This window comes from Vespa velutina, chromosome 2 (genome assembly GCF_912470025.1).
Source record: "Vespa velutina chromosome 2, iVesVel2.1, whole genome shotgun sequence".
Lineage (NCBI taxonomy): Eukaryota > Metazoa > Arthropoda > Insecta > Hymenoptera > Vespidae > Vespa > Vespa velutina.
In genome coordinates, this window is record NC_062189.1 from 10166112 (window position 1) to 10180467 (window position 14356).

Below are 14356 nucleotides of genomic sequence, written 5' to 3' on the forward strand. Positions count from 1 at the left end.
TATTGATATCTTGATTCTCATAAATAATAATGATTCATTAAAATTAGCATATATTCCATCATAATGTAATAAGATTTATTAAAATGTAATATATTTCATATTATATTATAATCATTACGTGTAATTTCATATATCTAATAAAAGGATATTGCCAATTTCACAAGTGGAAGGATCACCGATGAAGTGAGATAGAAAAAGTTACTTTGTCCATTGTGCACAAGATGTTTGCAAGCGATGATATATGAAATTGAATTATATAATCGTTATAAATACATATAAGATGAATAAAATTGCAAAAAAATTATAATATATTTTAATAATCGAATAAAAAAATAGGATTAAATTTTTAGGAATATATTTAGTTAATACATTTCTGACTGCTTTAATCTCCAAATAGCATGTTTTAGCACGTGAATTAGTATTTCTATTTTCTTTTTTTGAAAGTATTGTTGTGTATGTGGATAACGAACGAAGTACTCTATATAACAGAGAGAATAATATCGTTGGTAACGTGATGCTTTCGATCTAATTAATAATATATAATCCGTTACAATGAAACGAGTCAGGAGTTCCAGGAGTCATATCGAAGGAAAAAATCAGGAGATAGTAGCCTAGTAGTGAAGGAAAATAGTACAGATTATAGGGTATAACATGACTTCATATATAACCTTTCTAAGTAACGAAGGTTAGTAACGTAAACAAAACGGTCGTGTGCTAAACGCATGGTGAGCGTATGGGATTATAGATATTGACTAGGAACGATAGTCAATTGTTGGATTCTACAAATGAATTTATTTGTAAAAGTCTTTTCATTACGTTTTGTCAAAAGCGTATGCGACTTCAACGACAGGTATGGACAAAATATGAATTATGAATTCAAATGGGGAACGCTGTCCCCACCATGTATGCGTTTATCGTATCGGCGTATAAGCTTATTTGGTTATTCCCTTCTCACGCGTACATGCGGAACATTTTTTTTACTCATGGGCTTTTTAAGTTATGAAAGTTAACATAGTATTTTTAAATGGATACCTATAATATTTTTGGCATATTTATATTGTATGGCATATTTATACATAGTATTAATTTTTTATTAAATATGATTTTGATTGCTAATGAGGACCTATTGTATAAATATGCCAAAAAAATTTTATCTATTTAAAACTATATTGACTTCCATAACTTGAAAAAGTCACAAGTAAAAAAAATTTTACATGCATTTTGCAGTTGATTCAGAGTCAAGGAAATTTCTTTTATTAAACTTAACTTCAGTCAGTTGTAAGGTTTTTGTTAGAACATCTGTGGATAGATAACCTGTGTGTGTATGTATATATATATATATATATTATATTATTGTATGTGTATGTATATAGAGAATGTTTTATCTAACTGTAACACTTGAAATATCTTTATCACTTTTGATGATATGACAAAATGTCAATAGAAAAAATTGTTTGATTCTAATCAGTAGATACAGATCAGATGTTTAAATCTATGTTTAAAAAAATAAGAAAATCCCAAGTTAAATGATTACCATTATTTTAACTTAAATAAAACGCGATTCAAATGCAATCCATAAATGAGTAAAAGTACAAAGAAATCATTTATTGTTATTTGAAAATATATCGAAATTAATGGAATTGTCTGTGACAGTGTAAAGCACTGTCTTTGTTAACAGAATGGTAAGTAAATACAAATAAATATACTAATTGAAATATACTACTTCAACAATATATTCGCATTTTAGTTATTTAACGTCTGTAACAGATGTATTGACATCTGTTCAAAAAACTGAAGAGAGTTTAAGAAGATTGAAAAAAATACGTGATAAATCGACAGGAGTGCTTACATCAGATGCTCAAGGAATTAGCGATGATGAAAAAATTCGTATTCAGTTACAAATTGATGTAAATGCATACAGTGAAATGGTGAGCATGTATTAAACTATTATAATTTTTTAATATCTTAGAATTTCATTTTTTTTAACATCGTAGAAAATCATATACTATTGAATTATGTAATGTTCCAGATTACTGAACTCGATGTACCAGTTTCAGATATATCTCATTTACAAGAATTATCGCAAGCTGTTGAAGCAGCTCTAAAAAAATAATATTTTAGAACTATTCATTATCTCTTGCTTGATTTATGTGACTTTAGCGACGGGTGTAGGAAGAAAAAAAATAAAATCATATTAAGAGAACACTGTCCTTTCTCTTGATTTATTGTATCAATGTGTATGTTTGTATAAGTATGCTGTGCCTCCACGTCATTAACATGTATAAATCAAAGAATTGAATTGACATCAAACAATATAAAATCGTCAGTTTTCAAAGTAACTTGCATAAAATCGATACATATTCCATTACAGTACAATTATAAGATTTTTAGATAAGTCAATCGCACATATATAACTACAGATATGTTTATATATGTTCTAGCACTTTTTATATAATGAATGAGAATCTATAAATGTATATTATTTCATTAAATAGTATAGCATACTGTTTAAGAAAATAATATACATTTATAGATTAGAAACAATAGAGATACCAATATATAATTTCTTGACAAAAGTAACTATTTATATTTGTATTGTATTCTAGAAAACAATTTTTTATCGATAAGAGAATCCCTTCAAACATATAAACATGTAAAGATTGACATTTATACATGTCTTTATTGGCGTTACGAGATTACTTCTTCTGTATTCGATTAAAAAAAAAAAAAAAAAAATATATATATATATATATATATATATATATATATATGTATATAGAGGTACTATCATTTTAGGTCTGTACTCCGAGTGATGTAAATTTTAAATGGTCCAGAAGTTACAAACGTTTAATGAATGAATAACGCGATCGAAATAACAATGAAACAAAAACATGCAAGTATTACAGATTATATCACATCGAAGCTAAGATCCTACATTCTCAATAATACATGTATGGTATATCAAGAAACGCTGGGCTATTACATATTATACATAATAACGAGAGAAATAAAAATTGATCTCATTAACAGAATATGTATGGACATTAAGACTGTTCACTACCTTTTGTTCAAAGCGTGTGACTTCAGCGATGATATGGACAAAATATGAATTACAAATGCAAGCTTACGGGGAACGCTGTCCTCACCTTCATACGTCTATCGTACGGTGTATAAGCCTTGTTTGGTTATTCCCCTCTTACGCGTACGTAACAATTAATTTCGTGTGAATTAGAATAAGTAGTTCAGTAGACTTTACTAATAGTAAACTGTGAACGCACCCTTTTCAATCTCTCATATATCTTTATATATCTTAAATATCTTTTTTAGCGTGCGAGTTTCGCAGTGATCCGTGTTAGATACGACATCTGTACGTATTTATTTTACAAAAAATGCATAGCAAATAATAAATAAAATTGACACATTTAAAAATTAGTATATAAATCTGCGACAAAAAATAAGAATTTGTCGAATATTTTCTGAAAAATAATTAGTGAGTATGTAATATTATATTATTTTAATATAAATTAAAACACGAGTTCATTTTCACACTACTTATGAAGTAGAATTTATAGTGTTTTTTTTACATGGTTTTCCCCGTAGAATTAGTCTACTCTATATTACTTCGATTATTGCTACTACTATTATTATTATTACTACTACTACTACTACTACTGATAATAATAATAATAAAAATATACTTAAATATTATTTATATACATCTAGATATTATTTAATTTTATATTATAATAGTAAAGACAATTAGCTTCGACTGATCGTGGGTAAAAAACAGTGTGAAATCAAATGCATAACGATCATAAGGGGGTAAGAGAAAGAAAAACTATAGCGGCCAAAACAAAAGAAACGTTTCGTAATCTTCTTCATGTGTCATCGATATACATATGTTGTATTAAACGTATCTATCGATGAGCGGTCATATGTCGAAATTATCAATAACAAGATTCGTTGAGAGTTCGTCCGTCAAACCACCACGTTAAATCATACATTTTTCCTTCTTCTGTTATTATAAATTACCGTCATCATATTTGTCATGATATATACAATATAAGTATATTTTTCTGTTTCTTCTTATTACTATTTTTATTACTATATTATTACATAATATATTATTATTATAATAATAGTAGTAATAATACTAATAATATAAGTGAACTCATACAGAGAAAACTATAACAAAATAATGCTGGAAGAAAATTCTCGTAAATGATATAGGAATGAACTCACATTTTGATCTTTATTAAAAATAATATATAATATATATGTTCATTAATTATTCATTTTGAAAAAATAATCGATAAATTTTGCAAAATGCATTCGAACAAAATTATACTGCTGTTGTGCCCTAATTTAGCACAGATCATCGCGAAATTCACGTCAGCCATCAGTGGAAGAAATAAATGTAAGAGATTGAATAGTAACACTTATAATATTTACACTATTATATATTATAATAGAGTAAATTAGTTCATTATTTACTTTTACATCGATATAATAAAAGAAAACTGCCGAAATATCATTCAACTTGGAATCTAGAATTCCTGAATTATGAATATAGACGCTTGCCAATGTACTACGCATTGCTTGTAGAATTTCTATTTTTTTAATTTAGGAAGTCTAAAAGAAATTACAAATGTTTCCAAAATTTAACAATATTTTAGAAATTCAAATCCTTTGATATAAACAATTGGATACGTATTTCCTTATTTTTGCTGTAGAATTATGCTGGACAAATCTCATTAAAATGATCGAGTGAGCGTCTCCGTGCGAGGATGGTGACACCCATTTCTTTGCGTTTGAAAATTTTCAAAAAATTTGATCATCAGCTATTTACGCATACAATCAAGTAGGTAATGGCTGACCTCATTCAAGGATGATATGAAAATCAGTAGTAATGGTACGAGCTTCATCTTTTCTGGCACAAATTTCGAGAGGCGCCACAATACTAAACTTTTTCTTCGTGAAAAATATCGAAAGCAACATTTAGTCCATCAAGAAGAACAGAAGTAATTCTCGATCAATTTTGATGAGCAAGATTTCATTTTAAAGATGAAAGTTAAATTTACGGCGCACTTTTGGCGCAGTTTTGAAAAAGCTTTTCATTTGTGCATAAACTATTCTCGAAAAAATACCATTTTACACTATTTTTTTTCAAAGAAAATAAAGCTGTTTTAAAAATCTGCCGCAAGGGTCTCGTAGATTAAACCTTCGTCTTTAAAATAAAACTGTTTATTACAATCGGCCCAGCATTACGCTTGTTCTAGATGGAGTAGTAAACACTTTTGAGCGTATAATATGGCCATCCGAGAAGTGTGTACCAATGTTCAGTACAAAATGCTGCAAGTTTGCGTATATCGATGTTATTGAATTTCAAAGTAGTTTCGAAGTAACAAGAATAATCAGGTAGGTGCAGATCTATAGGTACTAATTTAGGACATTTCAATCGTTTAAATATTTCATATAAAATATTTTTGTATATTTCATTCTAAAATCTTTATTCAAAAGTTACATTTATCAAAAATAAGAATGGTATTTTATATTACGTAATAAATAATTTTTTGTTTCATATGCCGATACATATATTAATTGTAAAAGAATATAATATAAAGCGGCAATGCGATACACATTACAATGATTATAATGATATCAGTGGAAATGAAAGACAAATAAAATTTGAATCGTTATGAACGTTCGTCAATAGTCAGAAATTAGTATTTCAAAATTTATTTAAACAAAATAAATCCTCCGTTTTGGTCAGCTATGTCATCGCACATAAATTTGCGAAACACAGCAATAAATAGTTACCTGAATCAATTGGTAATATATCCTTAATTGTGTCAAACTTCTGTTGGAGTTATTTCGATTTCAAACTGCAGAATGAAGAATCGCCCGAGTCACCGAAATGACGTAACTCGAAAATAAAGGATATTTAAACTTCAAATCCGTTTCAATCAAGATATACTTCTTATGTAATTCAGCTGAACCTTTTGATACCTTTTTTTGAACTATGGCATAGCTTCTTTTGATCCTTAATTGGTAAGTTAAGAATCCTTTGTGTCTTCGAAACAATACCAATTCTATATTGCAATTCAAATAATATACTCGGAAGAACATTACATTTTAGTTGCTCTCGTTAAGTCTCGTTGAATGAATCGGATTTCGTGACTATCGGACAAGATTTCTACTTTTCACATTTCGATTTTCAGTCACGTAAATTTTAAAATCGACTAAAGTCGTAAAGAGTGGATACTCAAAACTTCGAAATCTTAAAAAGAAATTTCAATTCAAGAAATATTTCATATATAATTCAATCGGTTAAATTGATTGGTAACATTTGAACTGTGGTGTATTTTCTATCGGAGTTATTTCAATCCATAACTGGTAAATTAAGAATCCTTCGTGTCAATGAAGAAACTCCAATTCTTCGTTGTAATTCAAATAATGTTCTCGAGAAAACATTAAATTATAGTTGCTCTTGTTAAGTCGCGTTAAATAACACCTATTGCGTGAAAATAAGACGAGACATCAACTTCTCACGTTTTGAATTGTGATCACGTACGAAAAATTCGACATAACTCGTAACGAGTTGATTCTAAAAACCTGAAAACCGTTTTAACCAAGAAATGCCTTATGCTCTTATGTAATTTAGTTGTTAGAATCGATTAGTAACATTTTATGAACTGTGATGTATCTTCTTTCGGAGTTATTTCAATTCTTAAATACAGAACCAAAGATAGCTCGGGTTTGTTAAATGACTGCAATTAATTGTTGGAATTCAAAGAATGTCCTCGCCCAAGAATTATGCACTTTCGAAAAGAAGCGTCGATAGAATTCGGTTTCGTGAGATTCGGACGAAATTTCTATTTTTTACGTTTTGATTTGCGGATGCGTACGAGAATATCGACGTCAGGCGAAACGATAAGATACTCAAAAATTCGATACTGTCTTAACCAAGAAAAGGTGCATGTGTAATTCAGTCAGTTGAATCGATTGGTTACATTTCATGAATTGTGAAATAGCTTCTCTCGAACTTTTTTCAATCCATAACTTCTAAATTAAGAATTCTTCGGATCAGGGAAAAATTGCCAATTTTCCGTTGTAATTCAAATAATAACCTGGGAAGAACATTATATTTTAGTTGCTATCTTAAAGCTATGTCTAATGAATCCGTTTTCTTGAGAATCAGACGAGGAATCTATTTTTCCCGTTAGGATGATTGTTCGCGTACGCAAAAATCGATGGTACTCGAAACAAAAGGATACTTAAACCTCGAAACATTTTAAAGGGTGAAATTCATCGTAAATAATTCATTTAGTTGTATCGATTACTTACACTTCATAAACTATGTAATTGCTTCTCTCGGTCTTATTTCGATCAGTAATTTCTAAATCAAGTATCTTTCGTGTCAGCGAAGAAACTCCAATTCCTTTTCTAATTCAAATAATAACCTCGACAGAACATAATATTCTAGTTTCTCTTGTTATGTCGCATTAAATGAATCCAATTATCTACTTGTCTCATTTGATTTGCGGTCACGTGCGCGAAAATCGACGTACCTGTAACCTAAGAAAATCACAATTCTCTAAAGCGTTTTAATAAAGAAATGCTTCTTATGTAATTAAGTCGGCTGAATGGATTGGTAACATTCCCTGAACTGTGGAATTGTTTCTATTGGAATTATTTTAATCCTTCACTGCTAAATCGCGAATCCATCGTATTGATAGAAAAACACAATTCTTGTTGTAATTGAAATAATATCCGCAGTAGAATATTATATTTTAATTGTTCTCGTTAAGAAGCTTTAAATGAATACGATTATGTGAGAATCGGACTAGAAAACTATTTTTCACGTTTTGATTTGCGATCACGAATACGAAAATCGATGTAAATCGTAACGAAAAGTTACCACAATCCTCGAATACACTTTAATAAAGAAATGCTACATAAGTAATTCAGTCAGCTGAATCGTTAAATGAATCCGTTTTCATGAGAATTGAACGGTTTATATGTTTTTCTTTCGTCGATGAGCGTTCGCGTCCGCGAAAATCGACCGAACTCGAAACGAGAAGATACTCAAAACCTCGAAACCTTTTTAACAAAGAAATTTTTTATAAGTAATCTAGTCGGTTAAATCGATTGGTAACATTTCTAGAACTGTGGAATGGCTTTTCTCGGACTCATTTTGATTCGTCATTTTAATATCAAGAATCCTCTTCGTGTCAGCGAGGAAATTCCTACTTTCCGTTGTAATTCTAATAATAATCTTGCCAGAGAATTATTGGGTTGTTCGGAAAGTAATTTCCTTTTCTCCCGACAGAGGATTTAATTGTATTTTTCTGCATCCAACTTTACATTTAAGCCGTATAATCATTATATGTTTTGAGAGCTGATATAGTAAGGCTTGTGTGTGAAAAAGTCCAATTGATTCTACGCAGTAGTTTTTGGTTGGTTTCAATAGTAATTTAAATGCTGCAAATGGTGCAAATAGTTTAAATATGGATAGCAATAAGCAGCATTTTCGTCATATTTTCCTTTTTTACTATAGAAAAGGTAAAAATGCTGTTCAAGCCAGAAAGAAATTAATCGAGGTGTACGAAGAAGATGTGTACGTCAGTGCCAGAACTGGTTTGCAAAATTTCGATGTCGAAGATGCACCACGTTCTGGAAGGCCGGTTGAAGCTGATAAAGACACGATAAAGGCATTAGTTGATGCAAACCGGCGAATAACAACACGTGAGATCGATGAGAGGTTAAATTTATTAAATTCAACTGTTTATGACCACTTGAAAGGCCTGGGTTTAACCTCGAAGCTTGATATATGGGTTCCCCATGATCTCGCGGAGAGAAATTTGTGTCGTCGCGTTGACGTCTGTGATTCGCTTCTCAAACGTCACGAAAATGATCCATTTTTGAAGCGCATCATTACTGGGGACGAAAAATGGGTTGTATATAACAATGTCAAACGCAAGAGATCATGGAGCAAAAAAGATGAACCGGCTCAAAGCATTTCCAAAGTCAATATCCATAAAAAAAAGTGATGCTGTCTGTTTGGTGGGATTTTAAAGGAATCGTTTTTTTTTGAGATTTTACCGGATAAAACAACAATTAATTCGGAAGTGTACTGTCATCAGCTGGACAAATTGAATGATGCACTTCAACAGAAAAGGCCAGAATTAATCAACAGAAAAGGTGTAGTGTTTCACCAAGATAGTGCCAGACCTCATACAAGTTTGGTCTCTCGCCAAAAGCTTTTACAGCTTGAATGAGATGTAATGCCACACCCACCATATTCTTCAGATTTGGCACCTTCGGATTATTATTTGTTCCGGTCACTGCAAAATTCTTTAGACGGTAAAACCTTCACTTCAAATGAGGAGGTCAAAAACCACCTCGGTCAGTTTTTTGCCATCAAAGACCAAAAATTTTGTGAGCGTGGAATCATGCTACTACTAGAAAGATGGCAAAAGGTATAGGACCAGAGTGGCTAATATATAATTTAATAAAATATTTGTTTATTATACGAAAATTGTCTTTCATTTTCACAAAAAGAAACGAAATTATTTTCCGAACAACCCATTATATCTTTTTTAATCCTTTTTTTATTCCTAATTGGATGAGGCATTTACTTTTCACGTTTTGTTGAGCGTTTGCATACGAAAATCGACGAACCGAAATGTTACTTAAAACTTCGAATCCGTTTCAGCCATAATATTTTTCCTATATAATTCAGTTCACTGATTGATTGGTAACAGTTTTTGAATTCGGGCATAGCATCTGTCAGAGTTATATCGATCCTTAGCTGCTGGATCGAGAATTCAATGTATCTGCGCGACAACACCAAAGCAATTCAATTAATATTCTCGACAAAACGTTATATTCTTGTTGAAAAGAAGCGTCGAAAGAATTCGTTTGTTTGAGAATCGGATGAGATTTGAATTTTTTACGTTTTGATTATTGTTCGCGTTCGCGAAAATCGACATATGTCGAATCGAAAGGTTATTTAAAACCTCAAATCTGTTTCAGCCATTATATTCTTCCTATATAATTCAGTTTGCTGAATCGATTCTTAACATTTTCAGATTTCAACATGACACAATATCTGTTTTAGCTATTTCCATTCTTTCGTATCTGAGATCGGAATCGCACTTTTCTTCTATGTTACGTCAATTTTCCGTTACGGTACGAATTGTATCCTAGCAAGCATGTTATACTATTGTTATTCTCTTTCAGCTGCTTTGATAGAATCCATTTTCGAAGGAATCAGACGAGATTTAAACTTTTCTTGTTCTGAAGATGGACGTATAAGTGAGAATAGATATAAAACGTAACGAAATAATATCAAGAACCTTTAATCCGTTTCAACTAATCCGTTTGTAACTTATGTAATTTAGACTGCTAAATCGTTTGATTACATTTCCAGAAGTGTGGCCCAATTTCTATCGGTCCAGAAGTGCACGTTTCTCCGACATTACGCCAATTCTCCATTGCAGTTCGAATTGTATCCTTCCAATCATATTATATTCATGTTACTTTCTTTCAGCTTCGTTGATAGAATCCGTTTTCGAAGGAATCGGACGAGATATCCTGTTTTCTTATTCCGATTATGAGCGGATAAGCGAGAGACGTAACACATAAGAAAATAGTATCAAAAATAACCAATACGTTTCAACCCAGACCTTATATAGTTCAGACTGTTGAATCGTTTGGGAACATTTCCAGAATTGTCAGATTTATTTCGATTCTTATCTTTCTGAGTTCGTAATTTCACGTTTCTCCTACATTATGACCATTCTTCGCTGGATTTAGTATTGTATCTTCTCAATCATATCATATTCTTATTACTCTCTTTGAGCGACGATGATAGAATATATTTTGGGAGAAATCGGAAGAGATTTCAACTTTTCTTGTTACGACGATGACTTCATAAGCGAAAATAGACGTATAACATAATGAAAAGTTATAAAAAACTATACATTCGGTTCAACCGAGACTTGTTTCTTATGTAGTTCTGTCTGCTGAATCGTTTGGTAAAATTTAAAATAGTATTTCACAACATCTGTTGGAATTATTTCGATTTTTGGCTATGTGAGTACGGAATCGCACGTTTCTTCGATGCGCTAGTACGCTAATTCTGCCTTACAGGTCGAATTATATCCTAGCAAGCATGATTTTTTCATGTTACTTTTTTTTAGCTGCTTCGATAGAATTTGTTTTCGAAGGATTCAGTTGAGATTTCAAATTTCGAGTTCTAACGATGGTCGTATACAGGTGAAAAGGCGTAGAACTTAATAAAATGACATCAAAAACCTCGAATCCGTTTAAGATCCATACCTTTATTTAGATTTATACTAATCTGTATCAAGAATTGCACGTTTCTCTGATACTATGCCAACTTCCCGTTGCTGTTCGAAATGAATCCTCGCAAGAAAGTTGTATTCTTGTTACTCTCTTTATTTTGCATTGATAGAATCCTTTTTCAGATGAAGCGATTTCAACTTTTCATGTTGAACATCAAAATCAATTATCGCGATAGTTAATTTTCATATAATGCAGTCTGCTGAATCGTTTGGTAACATTTTCTAAATTGTAGCATAACTTCTTTCGGAGCTATATCGATTCTTACCTATCTGTGTCAGGAATTACATGTTTCTATCATATTATACGCTAATTCTCCGTTGTTGTTCGAAATAAATCTTTCCAAGTACGTTATGTTTTGGTTACTCTCTTTATTCTTCATCGGTAGAATACGTTTTCGAAGGAACCGGAAGAGATTTTAAAGTTTCTTGCTTACAAAAACCTCAAATCAGATTAAATCAACGATCTTCTCTTATATAACGCATTCTGCTTAATCTTTATGTAAAATTTTCTGAACTGTTGCTCTAATTCTATAGGATTTATTTCGTTCCTTATTTTTCCGTATCGAGAATTCATTTTATTGAAATTATACACTAATTCCCCGTTGCTGTTCGTATTGTATCCATGTTGGCACATTATATTGTTGTTACTCTCTTTAATCTGCGTTGATAGAATCCGTTTTTAAACGAATAGGAAGAGATATCACTTTTTCATGTTCCGACGATGGCCGTATATGTTAGAAGAAACGTAAAACATGAAATGGTCTCAGAAAGCTCGAATCTGATTAGACCAAGACGAGATTCTTATGTAAAACAATATGCCGAATAGTTTAAAATCATTTTTTGAATTGTGGCATAACTTCTTTTCGAGTAATTTTGTTTTATATCTGTCTTCGCACGTTTTTCTGATTTTATATACAATTCTCTGTTATTGTTCGAATTGAATCCTTGTATGCACAATATTTTCTTGTTATTCTTTTTATTCTGCGCCGATAGAATTCATTTTCAAACAAATTGGACGAAATTTCAAATTTTTATATACTCATGATGGCCACATTCGTGCGATGAAGATCTAGGGAAAAGATATTGTCACGTCGCCGTGCGACTCATCTTAGAACGGTATAAAGCCATAGGATTAAGGTATCTTTTAATCATAGACAGTATTTTATATAATACCTTTTATATGTATATATAATATTCATAATACGTTCCTTGTAAGTTTCATATGAGGGTCTTATATTTAGACTTTTACGGGCAATATACCTTTTACTTTATTCTAAGGTATACATGTATATATAGTTTTATGTTCGGTATTATAAAATTTTTCTTCCTAATCATGCTAGTTAATAATTACAGTTTTGGGCGATATCATTTACAACTACATTTTAATTAACCTTTTATATTATATCACAATAGTTACGTTAGTTTATCAAATATCTTAATACCCTAATCTACTTTATTTACTTAATATATTGATTAGTATGTAGCTACGTGGAACGTAATACCATCATTAATGTTGTTATTTCCCTAAATTATATTAATAAAATTCTTTATATTTAGTTATATTGTCTTTTGCGGGATATATTAATGGGATGCACTCCACCAGGTCTATTGTCGGTTATCATTCCGTTGGTAACATACAATCAATAAAATTACTGTCGGTAATGCCACCACGGCTAAACGCAGACTGTTGATTATAATTAAACGTAGGTAACAACTATAAGTCGGTAATCTTACTTGTCTGTAACTAATGATAAAAAATAAAATACTTCTCAATAATCAATGGCAATAATAATAATGATAATAATACTTTATAATTTATAATGATTAACAACTTAAAAGAACAGACAACAACACGATGGATTTACCAATAACTAATTTTTATTATTATTATTATTATTATTATTATTATTATTATTGTTATTATTATTATTATTATTATTACACCATATTTTCTAGTAATAAATGTAGTATATATTAGATAATAAACGATAATTTAAATAAGTATTTTATAAAATAATAATCAGTTATGCCAATGAGCAGCGCTCTCAAATTAGTGTCGTATGCAGAGATTCTCAAACAATTCTTCGGCTATTTATGTAATAGTAAATAACGAATATAATATTCGCAATCAGTAATTTTAACATTATCCCGTAACCAATATCAATTTAACATAATTACCAACTTCACCTTTTTTTTTTATATATAACAGCAATAGTTACAACCAATAACCTTAGCAATAATTGATGGCAAATTTTATAATTCGCAAATTAATAAATAATAGATAACCAACGCATTATGAATTTTTATAAATAATAAAATAACTACATAGTCATATAACAATTAATTAACAACGTTCTGTATAAATACCATTAATTTTATATTGCATTATATTTTTTTTTGTAATTATTATACTATTATAATCTTTGTTATGACAAGTCGTGTAATTCTAAGACACTTCTATTACAAGTGTCTAGACTGCATCCGGCGATAAGCGCATGCCAACACCGAGCCGATGATTCATGGACAAGTGCATGCAGTAAGTGTGCGCCTGCAATTTGTGCGCGAACCGCGCCTGAACATTGACTTATCTTGGGGATCACCGCCGTCAGAAGGCAGCAAATGCATATTCTTTTTCCGAATTTTGCCAATCTAATTTTACATAGTTAATTAATTGCAAGTATTTTATCATTCTTATTCGATAATTATAAAAATTGACGGCTTCGACCGGATATGTATTAAATGCGAAACTAATTTATACATTCTTTCCAAAATCAACTAGCTTCTCTGGTTGCTAACGAAGTGTACTAAAGGTGTATTCTAATTTTATTCTAGTGTTTAAATAAATTGTTGTTCTTGTTAATTAAGTGTGATGTTTAATGAAGACGTAAGCATTTCCCCCATATTACTCACATTCATTTTCTGTCCCTACTTACCAGACGTTCTCAATGCAGGCAAGAGATATCCAAGAGAGTGATTATATAGGA

At 30.6% G+C, this 14356-nt stretch overlaps 2 protein-coding genes across 5 annotated transcripts; both read left to right on the top strand.

Annotated features, from left to right (window-relative positions):
* Positions 1-195: 195 nt before the first annotated feature.
* On the top strand, positions 196-5226 carry LOC124946932 (conserved oligomeric Golgi complex subunit 2-like). Of its 4 annotated transcripts, none has more exons than XM_047488386.1 (5): positions 196-850; positions 1748-1928; positions 2030-2237; positions 2797-3202; positions 4734-5226. In XM_047488386.1, exons 1-3 carry the CDS (start codon positions 786-788, stop codon positions 2111-2113), a joined length of 330 nt encoding a protein of 109 aa, XP_047344342.1. In that variant the 5' UTR covers positions 196-785; the 3' UTR covers positions 2114-2237; positions 2797-3202; positions 4734-5226. The 4 variants fall into 4 exon arrangements, with proteins under 4 accessions (XP_047344342.1, XP_047344341.1, XP_047344340.1 ...); XM_047488385.1 differs by lacking the exon at positions 4734-5226 and adding an exon at positions 3328-3551; XM_047488387.1 differs by lacking the exon at positions 4734-5226 and adding an exon at positions 1654-1682 and having other exon boundaries at positions 207-850; positions 2797-3551.
* Positions 5227-8176: 2950 nt separating this feature from the next.
* On the top strand, positions 8177-9281 carry LOC124947000 (histone-lysine N-methyltransferase SETMAR-like). Its single transcript, XM_047488551.1, has 4 exons — positions 8177-8309; positions 8400-8409; positions 8474-9029; positions 9147-9281. Exons 1-4 carry the CDS (start codon positions 8177-8179, stop codon positions 9279-9281), a joined length of 834 nt encoding a protein of 277 aa, XP_047344507.1.
* Positions 9282-14356: the final 5075 nt, after the last annotated feature.